At 56.3% G+C, this 18,793-nt stretch overlaps 3 protein-coding genes and 3 pseudogenes across 3 annotated transcripts; all 6 read left to right on the top strand.

The window, feature by feature from the left end:
• The first annotated feature begins 2,407 nt into the window (after positions 1-2,407).
• Positions 2,408-3,842, top strand: LOC117309535 (uncharacterized). Its single transcript, XM_073797946.1, has 2 exons — positions 2,408-2,830; positions 2,914-3,842. Exons 1-2 carry the CDS (start codon positions 2,408-2,410, stop codon positions 3,694-3,696), a joined length of 1,206 nt encoding a protein of 401 aa, XP_073654047.1. The 3' UTR covers positions 3,697-3,842.
• On the top strand, positions 3,755-5,925 carry LOC141277384 (uncharacterized; annotated as a pseudogene).
• A 2,633-nt stretch (positions 5,926-8,558) lies between these two features.
• On the top strand, positions 8,559-9,993 carry LOC117309538 (uncharacterized). The gene is made up of 2 exons (XM_073797956.1): positions 8,559-8,981; positions 9,065-9,993. The coding sequence occupies exons 1-2, from the start codon at positions 8,559-8,561 to the stop codon at positions 9,845-9,847; spliced, it is 1,206 nt and encodes a 401-aa protein (XP_073654057.1). The 3' UTR covers positions 9,848-9,993.
• Positions 9,906-12,076, top strand: LOC141277385 (uncharacterized; annotated as a pseudogene).
• Positions 12,077-14,708: 2,632 nt separating this feature from the next.
• On the top strand, positions 14,709-16,143 carry LOC117309539 (uncharacterized). Its single transcript, XM_073797958.1, is given in 4 exon segments — positions 14,709-15,131; positions 15,215-15,424; positions 15,426-15,558; positions 15,561-16,143. Coding segments are annotated over 4 exon segments (1,203 nt in total). The 3' UTR covers positions 15,998-16,143.
• Positions 16,144-16,258: 115 nt separating this feature from the next.
• LOC141277386 (uncharacterized) lies at positions 16,259-18,227 on the top strand (annotated as a pseudogene).
• The last annotated feature ends 566 nt before the right edge of the window (positions 18,228-18,793 follow it).

An 18,793-nucleotide genomic window follows, 5' to 3' on the forward strand; every position in this document is an offset into this window, starting at 1 on the left:
TCAATCCCTGGTCGGGGAACTCAGACCCCGCAAGCTTCATGGCTTGGCCAAAAAAAAAAAAAAAAAAAAAAATTCTGTTCCTCAGTGGCACGACCTTCTAAGGGCTCAGTAGGCACATGGAGCTAGTGGCTACTGCACTGGACGGCACAGATTTAGAACATTTGCATCACCATGGAAAATGCTATTGGAGAGCAGTGCTTTAGAGTTTAGAGCAATTTTCCTTTCCCTGTCACCCACCCCCAGCATCTTAAAGCTCCCCCAGAGCCCAGAGAACTTAGCTATTTTTAGCGTGGCTCAGAAGCCACCCTCTGGGGAGGAGGTAAGATGTGGGGATGGACACCTAATGCCTGATTTCCCCAGACTGTGAGAAAGAGCCCAGGCTTCAGCTTTCCTCATCTGGTCTCTTGGGTCACGACCAGGTGTATGGAAACTTGCCTCCCCCATTCTGGGCTGTGTTTGGGGCTCTTGGTTACTGAGGGAGAAGACCTCTCTTTGTCAGTGACTAGGAAACCTTGTGTTCTAGGCTCCCCAAATTGAGCGCTGGATTCTGAGGGTCTCCTCCTTCATAGGCCTCTAAATTTTTCGAGGTGTCTCCACTTAATTTTCTTGCCCATGGACTTAGGCCTAGTTCACTGGGGAGACAGACCCCTGGGACAAAGGAATGTAAGAATTCCTGGGCTGCCGGCCCGAAGCCTGGCAGCGCAACTCCCACCCCCGGCCCACGGACGGAGCCTCCCCAGCTGTGCTCACAGCCAGCCCAACCGCAGCCCGCACCCCTTCATGGGACACTTGAACTACTCCCGGGATCCCCACGCGGTGCGGCGCCGGGCAGCCGAATGGGCGGAGATGCTGCCCACGTCCGCCTCCCTCACGGTGCTGGCCGAGGCCTCGTACAAGCGGGCCCCGGCTCCCAACTCAGCGCTGCTCCTCCGCCCCTCCCAGCCCCTGCCCGACGTCCAGGCTACCTAGCACCCTCCACCTCCGCCCACCTTCATGCCACTCAGCCGGAACCCGGGGGGCAATGCCAACTACCAGGTGTATGACAGCCTGGAGCGGAAGCGGCAACCGCAGGAGAGCCAAGCACGGGCCAACTCGCTGCTACCTTCCACCTCGGCCTCGAGGCCCTCTCTGCACAGGAGCCAGACTGGGAAAATGAACTGACCGGGCGGCAAATGGGGGTGGGGGCGGGGTGGGGGCAGGGCATGGAGAGATTAATAAAGAGCGCCAGAGTCCAGGAAACATTGGTGGTCTGTGGCTTGGAAGCGCCACTCCTTCTGCCAGCCTGGGCCCCTGCCCTTGGCTTCCTGCAATAAGAAGCCAGTGTCCCCTTCTTGGCCTGAGGGTCCCCTTGGTTTAGTGGCCACAGTTCTGCCAGCAGGCCCCTCCTGGTCCTATACCATGCACTAAGTACATCTGCAGCTGCAGACTCCAAACCCCTGGTCTCTGGGCACCTCCTCTGTGTCTCAGCTCTCCCTGTCCCCAAAGAGCCTCATACAAGAAGCTGCTTCCAAACTGGGAGGTTCCACATCTGGGCAGGTCCAGCTCCAGGCCCAGTGAAGGGCATGAAGAAGGCTGAGGCTCTGGACTCCAGCCAGGCCTTCAGCAGGCCTCTGAGGCCAAGGTCTTCCTAGTCTCAGGAGGGGCCAAGAGACGCAATGTGTCATTTGAACAAGTGAGTCAGCGGGTGGTGAGCAAATGAATGACCACTCGAGGGGAGGTGTGCCGGCCACCGGGCCCTGTTTGACTGTCCAGGCTCAGCTTACCTGACCCTGGTTACCAGGGAATGCCACTCTGGGCCCTCCTTTTCGTCCCCCTCCCTCACTGTGACCTCACCACCTGCCCCATTATGACCGTCTGGCTCCCAGTGACTATGTGGAGGCCAGGGGACCCAGGCAGTCCTTGGACCCCCGGCCATGGGTGAGCGAGCCCTCTACCGAGCCGAGCCGTTCACTGGCCCCATCCCCAGGAAATGCCAGGAGCAAGGATACTCAATTCTTCTGATCCCGGTCAGCTTCATCTTGCTCAACGTGGGGATCAACGTGGTGACTATGGTCAGGGCAGGATCTGTGCAGCGCGGTTGGGGGAGCCCTGGGGTCTTGAAGGGGCTGAGGTGGGAGGGCTGCTGGGGTGTGGCCGGACAAGTGTTGGATTTCAGGGCTAACCCTGCTCCCGGTCTCCCCCCTCCCCTGCTTCCCTCAGCTCTGGAGGCATCTGAAGAGTTACTTGCGGGTACTTTTCAATCGTATTTTCCCCAAAGGTGAGTGGGCGCCAGCGTGGGTTCAGGGGATGTGGGCCTGTCCCCTTTCTTCTATCCCTGCCTTGATTCTCAGCCCCTCAGGAAGCCAGGCCCTGACCCATCTCGCCTTTCCCCGCAGACAAGCAAGCCAGCTGTGTAGGCAGCCATCGCATGTGCATGCGCTGCTCCGTGCATCCCAAGAACCTGTGCTCAAGAGTTTCTTCCCGCTTCCGCCATCGCCCAAGCTTCCTGCTCGGGCACCCAAACCACCACCCAAACTCCTGGATACCAGACACAAATGACGAGAATGCTTCTAAGTGCTGCTGGATGCCGCCTCAGTGTGGATGGGCTGGGGCTTCCACGGAGGCTCCATGGGGACTGTGGATGGAGCGGGTAGTGGGAGCTGGGGAGGCCCCTCCGGTCACAGCCTTAAAGTCCCAAGCCACCTTGTACTCCAGGCAGGAGACATCTTCCATGCTCCGCAGGATGAGCAAGGTGGACGTGGTTCCACTCCGCCTGCCCCAAGACAGCAAGACTAAGACACCAGACTCTGACCCAGCCCAGGTCCCAGCCCGGGCCCAGACCCGCTCCCCGGTTCAGCCCCCTGCGCATGCTCCTGCCAAGGCCCAGGCCACCTCCTCAGCCCACCCCCCTGGGCACACCCGCCCCCCACCCAGTCTGAGACCTGCTCCCGAGGCCACGCCCATGAGCACACTTCCGCCCAGACCCAGGCCTTCTCCCTAGTGCACCCCACTGGGAACACTCCTGCCAAAGCCCAGACCTTCTCCTCCACCCACCCCTCTGAGCACGCCCCACCTCAGGCCCAGACTTGCTCCACATTCCACTCCCCTGAGCACACCACCCCCCAGGCCCAGACCCCCTCCCCAGCCCTCACCCCTGAGCACAGCCCTGCCCAGGTCCATGGCCCTGAGCATACCTCAGCCCATACCCCAGCCCAGGCCCAAGACCAGGACACCTCACATGCCTCAGCCCAGTCCCTGGGCCAAACTTCTGTCTGCACCCTGACCCATGCTCATCTGACCTATATCCATGCCAACACTCTGGTCCCTCTCCCAACTTCTGCCCCTGCTACTACTCCTGCCCTAGCCCCTACACCAGCCCCTGTCCCGATCTCTGCCACAACCTCTGTCCCAGGGCTGGGCATGGCCCTGACAAACACTCAAGTCCCGTCCACCACCCCTACGCCCATCCTAGGTTCTATTCCCTCTACCTTGTCTGCCTTTAGCCAAGGCCTCTCCTCCGGCCATGTGGTCTACCATGACCGCAGGGTAAAGCAGAACTTATTCCATGTGTGTCTGCCTCAGAACTCTGGGTATTCCAGAAAGAACTTGCTGCTGGATGCCGCCTCAGTGTGGATGGGTTGGTACCCCCTCCAGGCCCCAAGAGGGGCATGGTCTGGTGAGCTCTGGTACAGCAGAGCAAACACTGAAGCAATGTAGTGGGGACAGTGCCAAGCCCTCCACAGGATCCATACTGGGTTACCTGGAGTTGGGGAATATGGAAGGGAAGATCTCAAATGATGCCAAAGACAAATTTGTACAGTCCAAGACCTTCCCTTACTGCAGCTTCCATCCTTGCAGTTCTGAGAAGAGAAACACAGACCCCCAGACTCCAGTCTACCCCACATTCCTGGTGTACTCCAAGGATGCTGCACCTTCTCAACCTTGCTTCCATTCTCCAACCAGTGCCCAGAGCTCACCATGCACCATGCCTCCACCATGCACTCTTTCTCTGCCTCTTGTTTCTCCCAGATCCTTTGTCCTTCAACACAGCAACCACCAGAAGCCCTCCACCTTAATACAACCCCCCACCTTTCCCCCAACCTCCAAGTCTCCTCAGTCTGTCCTCTCTTCCCAGGGCCCCATTCCTCCCCAGTTATCCACTACTTCCCAAACCCCAAACCAGCCCCAACCCCCTGAACTTCATGAGAGTCTAGGCCTCAACCAAGGCTCTGTCCTCCAAAGGACCCCAGGCCCTTCAAAAGACTGTAGAGTTTTCAGAAACCCAGGCCTTACCCCAAATCCAAGCCTCCACAAGGACCCAGGCCTTATCAAAGACCCAGGCCTCCATAAGAACCCAGGCCTTACCCGAGACCCAGGTCTCCCCAAGAACCCAGGCCTTGCTCAAGATCCAGGCCTCCACAAGCTTCCAGGCCTTACCCAAGACCCTTACCTCTGCAAGAATCCAAGCCTTTCCCACGACTCTGACTTTCAGAAGAATCCAGTCATTACCCAAGATTCTGGCTCCCAGAAGAGCTTAGGTTCTACTCGAGATAGACGTTTCTTTAAACGCCCATATCTCACCCAGCCCTCTGGTCTCCACAAGAACACACCATTTCTCCAAACTTCTGACATTCAGAGGAGCTCAGGCTTTATGCACGATTCTGGAGTCTATAGGAATCTAGAAAGAAAGCAAGAGACTGTATTCTATAAAAGTCAAGAGCTCTCCCAAAAAACTGGCTTCCATAATAGCCCACACCCTTCTCAAGATTCTGGATACGACAAGAGTACAGGTAATGCCCAAGATGCAGGAGTCTCTAGGAGTCCAGACTTTACCCAAGATTCTGGGCCAGAGAAGCGTCCATACCTTGCCTAAGACTCTGGAGTCATCAAGAGCTCAGGCCTGTGCCAGGAATCTGAAGAGCCCAGGCCTTGTGCAAACCCCTCGCCTCCATAAGGGCTCAAGCCTTACCCGAGACTCAGGAGACTACAAGAATCCAGGTCTTACCCAAGATTCTGGAGTCTGCAGGAGCCAAGGCCTTACTCAAGATTCTGACCTCCGTAAGTATCCAGGCTTTACCCAAGCCACTGAAGTCAAAAGGAGATGTGGCCTTACCCAAGATGCTGGAAATTATAGGAGCTCAGAACATACCCATGACCCTAACTTCCACAAGTACTCGGGAATTAATCGCGATGCTGGCCCCCATAAGGGTCCAGCTCTTACTCAAGACTCTGGCTTATCCAAGAGATCAGGCCTCCATAACAACTCATGCCTTATCCCAAACCCTGGCCTCCACAAGAACCATCTGGAACTGACTCTGTCCAAGTTTTGGGCCCACATCAGACCCGAAAGTCATTTATATCTGAGGCAGTTCCTCGAAAGGAGGATGCTGGGCAGCACATACCATGGACTTCTGTCCCACCCAGTCAGAACTCCTGCTCTCCCAGGGCTCAGGTGGCCTACAATGACCTGCTAACCTTCTCAGAGGTACCTGTACTAATTGAGCTGCAATCATCCTCCCGGCGAGCAGGCAGCCAAGACTGGGTGTACTTCAGTTCCTCCAGCCTGCCAGAACTATCGCCAGATGTCTACGCCTCCCAAAACCAGCTGGAAGCCCTACTGTCCTGGGTCAGGCACCCGGCTAGGACATGTGGTCTTTGACGCCCGCCAGAGACAGTTCAGAGCAGGCAGGGACAAGTGCGAAACTCTGTCTCCCAGGCGCCTTCACCGAGAGACATCCAACAACTCACCAGAGACCATCAAGGAGTGGGGATATCAGTGTGCTCAGAGCAACTTAGAAAAAGAGGGACAGATATGCATGAGGAGTAAAGAGACAAGAGAAGTGTTCTGTGGGTGGTTGAGGACATCCACCCCAGCCCAATTCCACAGGACCTGATGAGGACCTAAAGTATCCCCGCTTTCCCTCCATCGCTGTCTAGCTGAATCCGTTATCCCCAAGGCCCTAGAGCTGCACTGTCAATTACAGTAGCCACTAGCCAAATGCCTGTTGGAATGTAAATTAGTTAAAATTAAGGAAAATTAATTCTGTTAAAAATTAAGTTAAAATGTTAAAAATTCTCTTCCTCAGGGAACGGACTTTCCCTGGCATCCAATTCTGTTCCCTGGTGGACCAGTTGTTGGGACTTGGCGCTTTGCCTGCTGTGGCTGGGGTTCAATCCCTGGTCGGGGAACTCAGACCCCGCAAGCTTCATGGCTTGGCCAAAAAAAAAAAAAAAAAAAAAAATTCTGTTCCTCAGTGGCACGACCTTCTAAGGGCTCAGTAGGCACATGGAGCTAGTGGCTACTGCACTGGACAGCACAGATTTAGAACATTTGCATCACCATGGAAAATGCTATTGGAGAGCAGTGCTTTAGAGTTTAGAGCAATTTTCCTTTCCCTGTCACCCACCCCCAGCATCTTAAAGCTCCCCCAGAGCCCAGAGAACTTAGCTATTTTTAGCGTGGCTCAGAAGCCACCCTCTGGGGAGGAGGTAAGATGTGGGGATGGACACCTAATGCCTGATTTCCCCAGACTGTGAGAAAGAGCCCAGGCTTCAGCTTTCCTCATCTGGTCTCTTGGGTCACGACCAGGTGTATGGAAACTTGCCTCCCCCATTCTGGGCTGTGTTTGGGGCTCTTGGTTACTGAGGGAGAAGACCTCTCTTTGTCAGTGACTAGGAAACCTTGTGTTCTAGGCTCCCCAAATTGAGCGCTGGATTCTGAGGGTCTCCTCCTTCATAGGCCTCTAAATTTTTCGAGGTGTCTCCACTTAATTTTCTTGCCCATGGACTTAGGCCTAGTTCACTGGGGAGACAGACCCCTGGGACAAAGGAATGTAAGAATTCCTGGGCTGCCAGCCCGAAGCCTGGCAGCGCAACTCCCACCCCCGGCCCACGGACGGAGCCTCCCCAGCTGTGCTCACAGCCAGCCCAACCGCAGCCCGCACCCCTTCATGGGACACTTGAACTACTCCCGGGATCCCCACGCGGTGCGGCGCCGGGCAGCCGAATGGGCGGAGATGCTGCCCACGTCCGCCTCCCTCACGGTGCTGGCCGAGGCCTCGTACAAGCGGGCCCCGGCTCCCAACTCAGCGCTGCTCCTCCGCCCCTCCCAGCCCCTGCCCGACGTCCAGGCTACCTAGCACCCTCCACCTCCGCCCACCTTCATGCCACTCAGCCGGAACCCGGGGGGCAATGCCAACTACCAGGTGTATGACAGCCTGGAGCGGAAGCGGCAACCGCAGGAGAGCCAAGCACGGGCCAACTCGCTGCTACCTTCCACCTCGGCCTCGAGGCCCTCTCTGCACAGGAGCCAGACTGGGAAAATGAACTGACCGGGCGGCAAATGGGGGTGGGGGCGGGGTGGGGGCAGGGCATGGAGAGATTAATAAAGAGCGCCAGAGTCCAGGAAACATTGGTGGTCTGTGGCTTGGAAGCGCCACTCCTTCTGCCAGCCTGGGCCCCTGCCCTTGGCTTCCTGCAATAAGAAGCCAGTGTCCCCTTCTTGGCCTGAGGGTCCCCTTGGTTTAGTGGCCACAGTTCTGCCAGCAGGCCCCTCCTGGTCCTATACCATGCACTAAGTACATCTGCAGCTGCAGACTCCAAACCCCTGGTCTCTGGGCACCTCCTCTGTGTCTCAGCTCTCCCTGTCCCCAAAGAGCCTCATACAAGAAGCTGCTTCCAAACTGGGAGGTTCCACATCTGGGCAGGTCCAGCTCCAGGCCCAGTGAAGGGCATGAAGAAGGCTGAGGCTCTGGACTCCAGCCAGGCCTTCAGCAGGCCTCTGAGGCCAAGGTCTTCCTAGTCTCAGGAGGGGCCAAGAGACGCAATGTGTCATTTGAACAAGTGAGTCAGCGGGTGGTGAGCAAATGAATGACCACTCGAGGGGAGGTGTGCCGGCCACCGGGCCCTGTTTGACTGTCCAGGCTCAGCTTACCTGACCCTGGTTACCAGGGAATGCCACTCTGGGCCCTCCTTTTCGTCCCCCTCCCTCACTGTGACCTCACCACCTGCCCCATTATGACCCAGTCTGGCTCCCAGTGACTATGTGGAGGCCAGGGGACCCAGGCAGTCCTTGGACCCCCGGCCATGGGTGAGCGAGCCCTCTACCGAGCCGAGCCGTTCACTGGCCCCATCCCCAGGAAATGCCAGGAGCAAGGATACTCAATTCTTCTGATCCCGGTCAGCTTCATCTTGCTCAACGTGGGGATCAACGTGGTGACTATGGTCAGGGCAGGATCTGTGCAGCGCGGTTGGGGGAGCCCTGGGGTCTTGAAGGGGCTGAGGTGGGAGGGCTGCTGGGGTGTGGCCGGACAAGTGTTGGATTTCAGGGCTAACCCTGCTCCCGGTCTCCCCCCTCCCCTGCTTCCCTCAGCTCTGGAGGCATCTGAAGAGTTACTTGCGGGTACTTTTCAATCGTATTTTCCCCAAAGGTGAGTGGGCGCCAGCGTGGGTTCAGGGGATGTGGGCCTGTCCCCTTTCTTCTATCCCTGCCTTGATTCTCAGCCCCTCAGGAAGCCAGGCCCTGACCCATCTCGCCTTTCCCCGCAGACAAGCAAGCCAGCTGTGTAGGCAGCCATCGCATGTGCATGCGCTGCTCCGTGCATCCCAAGAACCTGTGCTCAAGAGTTTCTTCCCGCTTCCGCCATCGCCCAAGCTTCCTGCTCGGGCACCCAAACCACCACCCAAACTCCTGGATACCAGACACAAATGACGAGAATGCTTCTAAGTGCTGCTGGATGCCGCCTCAGTGTGGATGGGCTGGGGCTTCCACGGAGGCTCCATGGGGACTGTGGATGGAGCGGGTAGTGGGAGCTGGGGAGGCCCCTCCGGTCACAGCCTTAAAGTCCCAAGCCACCTTGTACTCCAGGCAGGAGACATCTTCCATGCTCCGCAGGATGAGCAAGGTGGACGTGGTTCCACTCCGCCTGCCCCAAGACAGCAAGACTAAGACACCAGACTCTGACCCAGCCCAGGTCCCAGCCCGGGCCCAGACCCGCTCCCCGGTTCAGCCCCCTGCGCATGCTCCTGCCAAGGCCCAGGCCACCTCCTCAGCCCACCCCCCTGGGCACACCCGCCCCCCACCCAGTCTGAGACCTGCTCCCGAGGCCACGCCCATGAGCACACTTCCGCCCAGACCCAGGCCTTCTCCCTAGTGCACCCCACTGGGAACACTCCTGCCAAAGCCCAGACCTTCTCCTCCACCCACCCCTCTGAGCACGCCCCACCTCAGGCCCAGACTTGCTCCACATTCCACTCCCCTGAGCACACCACCCCCCAGGCCCAGACCCCCTCCCCAGCCCTCACCCCTGAGCACAGCCCTGCCCAGGTCCATGGCCCTGAGCATACCTCAGCCCATACCCCAGCCCAGGCCCAAGACCAGGACACCTCACATGCCTCAGCCCAGTCCCTGGGCCAAACTTCTGTCTGCACCCTGACCCATGCTCATCTGACCTATATCCATGCCAACACTCTGGTCCCTCTCCCAACTTCTGCCCCTGCTACTACTCCTGCCCTAGCCCCTACACCAGCCCCTGTCCCGATCTCTGCCACAACCTCTGTCCCAGGGCTGGGCATGGCCCTGACAAACACTCAAGTCCCGTCCACCACCCCTACGCCCATCCTAGGTTCTATTCCCTCTACCTTGTCTGCCTTTAGCCAAGGCCTCTCCTCCGGCCATGTGGTCTACCATGACCGCAGGGTAAAGCAGAACTTATTCCATGTGTGTCTGCCTCAGAACTCTGGGTATTCCAGAAAGAACTTGCTGCTGGATGCCGCCTCAGTGTGGATGGGTTGGTACCCCCTCCAGGCCCCAAGAGGGGCATGGTCTGGTGAGCTCTGGTACAGCAGAGCAAACACTGAAGCAATGTAGTGGGGACAGTGCCAAGCCCTCCACAGGATCCATACTGGGTTACCTGGAGTTGGGGAATATGGAAGGGAAGATCTCAAATGATGCCAAAGACAAATTTGTACAGTCCAAGACCTTCCCTTACTGCAGCTTCCATCCTTGCAGTTCTGAGAAGAGAAACACAGACCCCCAGACTCCAGTCTACCCCACATTCCTGGTGTACTCCAAGGATGCTGCACCTTCTCAACCTTGCTTCCATTCTCCAACCAGTGCCCAGAGCTCACCATGCACCATGCCTCCACCATGCACTCTTTCTCTGCCTCTTGTTTCTCCCAGATCCTTTGTCCTTCAACACAGCAACCACCAGAAGCCCTCCACCTTAATACAACCCCCCACCTTTCCCCCAACCTCCAAGTCTCCTCAGTCTGTCCTCTCTTCCCAGGGCCCCATTCCTCCCCAGTTATCCACTACTTCCCAAACCCCAAACCAGCCCCAACCCCCTGAACTTCATGAGAGTCTAGGCCTCAACCAAGGCTCTGTCCTCCAAAGGACCCCAGGCCCTTCAAAAGACTGTAGAGTTTTCAGAAACCCAGGCCTTACCCCAAATCCAAGCCTCCACAAGGACCCAGGCCTTATCAAAGACCCAGGCCTCCATAAGAACCCAGGCCTTACCCGAGACCCAGGTCTCCCCAAGAACCCAGGCCTTGCTCAAGATCCAGGCCTCCACAAGCTTCCAGGCCTTACCCAAGACCCTTACCTCTGCAAGAATCCAAGCCTTTCCCACGACTCTGACTTTCAGAAGAATCCAGTCATTACCCAAGATTCTGGCTCCCAGAAGAGCTTAGGTTCTACTCGAGATAGACGTTTCTTTAAACGCCCATATCTCACCCAGCCCTCTGGTCTCCACAAGAACACACCATTTCTCCAAACTTCTGACATTCAGAGGAGCTCAGGCTTTATGCACGATTCTGGAGTCTATAGGAATCTAGAAAGAAAGCAAGAGACTGTATTCTATAAAAGTCAAGAGCTCTCCCAAAAAACTGGCTTCCATAATAGCCCACACCCTTCTCAAGATTCTGGATACGACAAGAGTACAGGTAATGCCCAAGATGCAGGAGTCTCTAGGAGTCCAGACTTTACCCAAGATTCTGGGCCAGAGAAGCGTCCATACCTTGCCTAAGACTCTGGAGTCATCAAGAGCTCAGGCCTGTGCCAGGAATCTGAAGAGCCCAGGCCTTGTGCAAACCCCTCGCCTCCATAAGGGCTCAAGCCTTACCCGAGACTCAGGAGACTACAAGAATCCAGGTCTTACCCAAGATTCTGGAGTCTGCAGGAGCCAAGGCCTTACTCAAGATTCTGACCTCCGTAAGTATCCAGGCTTTACCCAAGCCACTGAAGTCAAAAGGAGATGTGGCCTTACCCAAGATGCTGGAAATTATAGGAGCTCAGAACATACCCATGACCCTAACTTCCACAAGTACTCGGGAATTAATCGCGATGCTGGCCCCCATAAGGGTCCAGCTCTTACTCAAGACTCTGGCTTATCCAAGAGATCAGGCCTCCATAACAACTCATGCCTTATCCCAAACCCTGGCCTCCACAAGAACCATCTGGAACTGACTCTGTCCAAGTTTTGGGCCCACATCAGACCCGAAAGTCATTTATATCTGAGGCAGTTCCTCGAAAGGAGGATGCTGGGCAGCACATACCATGGACTTCTGTCCCACCCAGTCAGAACTCCTGCTCTCCCAGGGCTCAGGTGGCCTACAATGACCTGCTAACCTTCTCAGAGGTACCTGTACTAATTGAGCTGCAATCATCCTCCCGGCGAGCAGGCAGCCAAGACTGGGTGTACTTCAGTTCCTCCAGCCTGCCAGAACTATCGCCAGATGTCTACGCCTCCCAAAACCAGCTGGAAGCCCTACTGTCCTGGGTCAGGCACCCGGCTAGGACATGTGGTCTTTGACGCCCGCCAGAGACAGTTCAGAGCAGGCAGGGACAAGTGCGAAGCTCTGTCTCCCAGGCGCCTTCACCGAGAGACATCCAACAACTCACCAGAGACCATCAAGGAGTGGGGATATCAGTGTGCTCAGAGCAACTTAGAAAAAGAGGGACAGATATGCATGAGGAGTAAAGAGACAAGAGAAGTGTTCTGTGGGTGGTTGAGGACATCCACCCCAGCCCAATTCCACAGGACCTGATGAGGACCTAAAGTATCCCCGCTTTCCCTCCATCGCTGTCTAGCTGAATCCGTTATCCCCAAGGCCCTAGAGCTGCACTGTCAATTACAGTAGCCACTAGCCAAATGCCTGTTGGAATGTAAATTAGTTAAAATTAAGGAAAATTAATTCTGTTAAAAATTAAGTTAAAATGTTAAAAATTCTCTTCCTCAGGGAACGGACTTTCCCTGGCATCCAATTCTGTTCCCTGGTGGACCAGTTGTTGGGACTTGGCGCTTTGCCTGCTGTGGCTGGGGTTCAATCCCTGGTCGGGGAGCTCAGACCCCGCAAGCTTCATGGCTTGGCCAAAAAAAAAAAAAAAAAAAAAATTCTGTTCCTCAGTGGCACGACCTTCTAAGGGCTCAGTAGGCACATGGAGCTAGTGGCTACTGCACTGGACGGCACAGATTTAGAACATTTGCATCACCATGGAAAATGCTATTGGAGAGCAGTGCTTTAGAGTTTAGAGCAATTTTCCTTTCCCTGTCACCCACCCCCAGCATCTTAAAGCTCCCCCAGAGCCCAGAGAACTTAGCTATTTTTAGCGTGGCTCAGAAGCCACCCTCTGGGGAGGAGGTAAGATGTGGGGATGGACACCTAAGTGCCTGATTTCCCCAGACTGTGAGAAAGAGCCCAGGCTTCAGCTTTCCTCATCTGGTCTCTTGGGTCACGACCAGGTGTATGGAAACTTGCCTCCCCCATTCTGGGCTGTGTTTGGGGCTCTTGGTTACTGAGGGAGAAGACCTCTCTTTGTCAGTGACTAGGAAACCTTGTGTTCTAGGCTCCCCAAATTGAGCGCTGGATTCTGAGGGTCTCCTCCTTCATAGGCCTCTAAATTTTTCGAGGTGTCTCCACTTAATTTTCTTGCCCATGGACTTAGGCCTAGTTCACTGGGGAGACAGACCCCTGGGACAAAGGAATGTAAGAATTCCTGGGCTGCCGGCCCGAAGCCTGGCAGCGCAACTCCCACCCCCGGCCCACGGACGGAGCCTCCCCAGCTGTGCTCACAGCCAGCCCAACCGCAGCCCGCACCCCTTCATGGGACACTTGAACTACTCCCGGGATCCCCACGCGGTGCGGCGCCGGGCAGCCGAATGGGCGGAGATGCTGCCCACGTCCGCCTCCCTCACGGTGCTGGCCGAGGCCTCGTACAAGCGGGCCCCGGCTCCCAACTCAGCGCTGCTCCTCCGCCCCTCCCAGCCCCTGCCCGACGTCCAGGCTACCTAGCACCCTCCACCTCCGCCCACCTTCATGCCACTCAGCCGGAACCCGGGGGGCAATGCCAACTACCAGGTGTATGACAGCCTGGAGCGGAAGCGGCAACCGCAGGAGAGCCAAGCACGGGCCAACTCGCTGCTACCTTCCACCTCGGCCTCGAGGCCCTCTCTGCACAGGAGCCAGACTGGGAAAATGAACTGACCGGGCGGCAAATGGGGGTGGGGGCGGGGTGGGGGCAGGGCATGGAGAGATTAATAAAGAGCGCCAGAGTCCAGGAAACATTGGTGGTCTGTGGCTTGGAAGCGCCACTCCTTCTGCCAGCCTGGGCCCCTGCCCTTGGCTTCCTGCAATAAGAAGCCAGTGTCCCCTTCTTGGCCTGAGGGTCCCCTTGGTTTAGTGGCCACAGTTCTGCCAGCAGGCCCCTCCTGGTCCTATACCATGCACTAAGTACATCTGCAGCTGCAGACTCCAAACCCCTGGTCTCTGGGCACCTCCTCTGTGTCTCAGCTCTCCCTGTCCCCAAAGAGCCTCATACAAGAAGCTGCTTCCAAACTGGGAGGTTCCACATCTGGGCAGGTCCAGCTCCAGGCCCAGTGAAGGGCATGAAGAAGGCTGAGGCTCTGGACTCCAGCCAGGCCTTCAGCAGGCCTCTGAGGCCAAGGTCTTCCTAGTCTCAGGAGGGGCCAAGAGACGCAATGTGTCATTTGAACAAGTGAGTCAGCGGGTGGTGAGCAAATGAATGACCACTCGAGGGGAGGTGTGCCGGCCACCGGGCCCTGTTTGACTGTCCAGGCTCAGCTTACCTGACCCTGGTTACCAGGGAATGCCACTCTGGGCCCTCCTTTTCGTCCCCCTCCCTCACTGTGACCTCACCACCTGCCCCATTATGACCCAGTCTGGCTCCCAGTGACTATGTGGAGGCCAGGGGACCCAGGCAGTCCTTGGACCCCCGGCCATGGGTGAGCGAGCCCTCTACCGAGCCGAGCCGTTCACTGGCCCCATCCCCAGGAAATGCCAGGAGCAAGGATACTCAATTCTTCTGATCCCGGTCAGCTTCATCTTGCTCAACGTGGGGATCAACGTGGTGACTATGGTCAGGGCAGGATCTGTGCAGCGCGGTTGGGGGAGCCCTGGGGTCTTGAAGGGGCTGAGGTGGGAGGGCTGCTGGGGTGTGGCCGGACAAGTGTTGGATTTCAGGGCTAACCCTGCTCCCGGTCTCCCCCCTCCCCTGCTTCCCTCAGCTCTGGAGGCATCTGAAGAGTTACTTGCGGGTACTTTTCAATCGTATTTTCCCCAAAGGTGAGTGGGCGCCAGCGTGGGTTCAGGGGATGTGGGCCTGTCCCCTTTCTTCTATCCCTGCCTTGATTCTCAGCCCTCAGGAAGCCAGGCCCTGACCCATCTCGCCTTTCCCCGCAGACAAGCAAGCCAGCTGTGTAGGCAGCCATCGCATGTGCATGCGCTGCTCCGTGCATCCCAAGAACCTGTGCTCAAGAGTTTCTTCCCGCTTCCGCCATCGCCCAAGCTTCCTGCTCGGGCACCCAAACCACCACCCAAACTCCTGGATACCAGACACAAATGACGAGAATGCTTCTAAGTGCTGCTGGATGCCGCCTCAGTGTGGATGGGCTGGGGCTTCCACGGAGGCTCCATGGGGACTGTGGATGGAGCGGGTAGTGGGAGCTGGGGAGGCCCCTCCGGTCACAGCCTTAAAGTCCCAAGCCACCTTGTACTCCAGGCAGGAGACATCTTCCATGCTCCGCAGGATGAGCAAGGTGGACGTGGTTCCACTCCGCCTGCCCCAAGACAGCAAGACTAAGACACCAGACTCTGACCCAGCCCAGGTCCCAGCCCGGGCCCAGACCCGCTCCCCGGTTCAGCCCCCTGCGCATGCTCCTGCCAAGGCCCAGGCCACCTCCTCAGCCCACCCCCCTGGGCACACCCGCCCCCCACCCAGTCTGAGACCTGCTCCCGAGGCCACGCCCATGAGCACACTTCCGCCCAGACCCAGGCCTTCTCCCTAGTGCACCCCACTGGGAACACTCCTGCCAAAGCCCAGACCTTCTCCTCCACCCACCCCTCTGAGCACGCCCCACCTCAGGCCCAGACTTGCTCCACATTCCACTCCCCTGAGCACACCACCCCCCAGGCCCAGACCCCCTCCCCAGCCCCTCACCCCTGAGCACAGCCCTGCCCAGGTCCATGGCCCTGAGCATACCTCAGCCCATACCCCAGCCCAGGCCCAAGACCAGGACACCTCACATGCCTCAGCCAGTCCCTGGGCCAAACTTCTGTCTGCACCCTGACCCATGCTCATCTGACCTATATCCATGCCAACACTCTGGTCCCTCTCCCAACTTCTGCCCCTGCTACTACTCCTGCCCTAGCCCCTACACCAGCCCCTGTCCCGATCTCTGCCACAACCTCTGTCCCAGGGCTGGGCATGGCCCTGACAAACACTCAAGTCCCGTCCACCACCCCTACGCCCATCCTAGGTTCTATTCCCTCTACCTTGTCTGCCTTTAGCCAAGGCCTCTCCTCCGGCCATGTGGTCTACCATGACCGCAGGGTAAAGCAGAACTTATTCCATGTGTGTCTGCCTCAGAACTCTGGGTATTCCAGAAAGAACTTGCTGCTGGATGCCGCCTCAGTGTGGATGGGTTGGTACCCCCTCCAGGCCCCAAGAGGGGCATGGTCTGGTGAGCTCTGGTACAGCAGAGCAAACACTGAAGCAATGTAGTGGGGACAGTGCCAAGCCCTCCACAGGATCCATACTGGGTTACCTGGAGTTGGGGAATATGGAAGGGAAGATCTCAAATGATGCCAAAGACAAATTTGTACAGTCCAAGACCTTCCCTTACTGCAGCTTCCATCCTTGCAGTTCTGAGAAGAGAAACACAGACCCCCAGACTCCAGTCTACCCCACATTCCTGGTGTACTCCAAGGATGCTGCACCTTCTCAACCTTGCTTCCATTCTCCAACCAGTGCCCAGAGCTCACCATGCACCATGCCTCCACCATGCACTCTTTCTCTGCCTCTTGTTTCTCCCAGATCCTTTGTCCTTCAACACAGCAACCACCAGAAGCCCTCCACCTTAATACAACCCCCCACCTTTCCCCCAACCTCCAAGTCTCCTCAGTCTGTCCTCTCTTCCCAGGGCCCCATTCCTCCCCAGTTATCCACTACTTCCCAAACCCCAAACCAGCCCAACCCCCTGAACTTCATGAGAGTCTAGGCCTCAACCAAGGCTCTGTCCTCCAAAGGACCCCAGGCCCTTCAAAAGACTGTAGAGTTTTCAGAAACCCAGGCCTTACCCCAAATCCAAGCCTCCACAAGGACCCAGGCCTTATCAAAGACCCAGGCCTCCATAAGAACCCAGGCCTTACCCGAGACCCAGGTCTCCCCAAGAACCCAGGCCTTGCTCAAGATCCAGGCCTCCACAAGCTTCCAGGCCTTACCCAAGACCCTTACCTCTGCAAGAATCCAAGCCTTTCCCACGACTCTGACTTTTCAGAAGAATCCAGTCATTACCCAAGATTCTGGCTCCCAGAAGAGCTTAGGTTCTACTCGAGATAGACGTTTCTTTAAACGCCCATATCTCACCCCAGCCCTCTGGTCTCCACAAGAACACACCATTTCTCCAAACTTCTGACATTCAGAGGAGCTCAGGCTTTATGCACGATTCTGGAGTCTATAGGAATCTAGAAAGAAAGCAAGAGACTGTATTCTATAAAAGTCAAGAGCTCTCCCAAAAAACTGGCTTCCATAATAGCCCACACCCTTCTCAAGATTCTGGATACGACAAGAGTACAGGTAATGCCCAAGATGCAGGAGTCTCTAGGAGTCCAGACTTTACCCAAGATTCTGGGCCAGAGAAGCGTCCATACCTTGCCTAAGACTCTGGAGTCATCAAGAGCTCAGGCCTGTGCCAGGAATCTGAAGAGCCCAGGCCTTGTGCAAACCCCTCGCCTCCATAAGGGCTCAAGCCTTACCCGAGACTCAGGAGACTACAAGAATCCAGGTCTTACCCAAGATTCTGGAGTCTGCAGGAGCCAAGGCCTTACTCAAGATTCTGACCTCCGTAAGTATCCAGGCTTTACCCAAGCCACTGAAGTCAAAAGGAGATGTGGCCTTACCCAAGATGCTGGAAATTATAGGAGCTCAGAACATACCCATGACCCTAACTTCCACAAGTACTCGGGAATTAATCGCGATGCTGGCCCCCATAAGGTCCAGCTCTTACTCAAGACTCTGGCTTATCCAAGAGATCAGGCCTCCATAACAACTCATGCCTTATCCCAAACCCTGGCCTCCACAAGAACCATCTGGAACTGACTCTGTCCAAGTTTTGGGCCCACATCAGACCCGAAAGTCATTTATATCTGAGGCAGTTCCTCGAAAGGAGGATGCTGGGCAAGCACATACCATGGACTTCTGTCCCACCCAGTCAGAACTCCTGCTCTCCCAGGCTCAGGTGGCCTACAATGACCTGCTAACCTTCTCAGAGGTACCTGTACTAATTGAGCTGCAATCATCCTCCCGGCGAGCAGGCAGCAAGACTGGGTGTACTTCAGTTCCTCCAGCCTGCCAGAACTATCGCCAGATGTCTACGCCTCCCAAAACCAGCTGGAAGCCCTACTGTCCTGGGTCAGGCACCCGGCTAGGACATGTGGTCTTTTGACGCCCGCCAGAGGACAGTTCAGAGCAGGCAGGGACAAGTGCGAAGCTCTGTCTCCCAGGCGCCTTCACCGAGAGACATCCAACAACTCACCAGAGACCATCAAGGAGTGGGGATATCAGTGTGCTCAGAGCAACTTAGAAAAAGAGGGACAGATATGCATGAGGAGTAAAGAGACAAGAGAAGTGTTCTGTGGGTGGTTGAGGACATCCACCCCAGCCCAATTCCACAGGACCTGATGAGGACCTAAAGTATCCCCGCTTTCCCTCCATCGCTGTCTAGCTGAATCCGTTATCCCCAAGGCCCTAGAGCTGCACTGTCAATTACAGTAGCCACTAGCCAAATGCCTGTTGGAATGTAAATTAGTTAAAATTAAGGAAAATTAATTCTGTTAAAAATTAAGTTAAAATGTTAAAAATTCTCTTCCTCAGGGAACGGACTTTCCCTGGCATCCAATTCTGTTCCCTGGTGGACCAGTTGTTGGGACTTGGCGCTTTGCCTGCTGTGGCTGGGGTTCAATCCCTGGTCGGGGAGCTCAGACCCCGCAAGCTTCATGGCTTGGCCAAAAAAAAAAAAAAAAAAAAAAATTCTGTTCCTCAGTGGCACGACCTTCTAAGGGCTCAGTAGGCACATGGAGCTAGTGGCTACTGCATGGACGGCACAGATTTAGAACATTTTGCATCACCATGGAAAATGCTATTGGAGAGCAGTGCTTTAGAGTTTAGAGCAATTTTCCTTTTCCCTGTTCACCCACCCCCAGCATCTTAAAGCTCCCCCCAGAGCCCAGAGAACTTAGCTATTTTTAGCGTGGTCAGAAGCCACCCTTAGGGTCTCGTTAAGGGACCCTCGCTTTCCTC

The sequence above is a fragment of the Tursiops truncatus genome, chromosome 20, assembly GCF_011762595.2.
Source record: "Tursiops truncatus isolate mTurTru1 chromosome 20, mTurTru1.mat.Y, whole genome shotgun sequence".
Lineage (NCBI taxonomy): Eukaryota > Metazoa > Chordata > Mammalia > Artiodactyla > Delphinidae > Tursiops > Tursiops truncatus.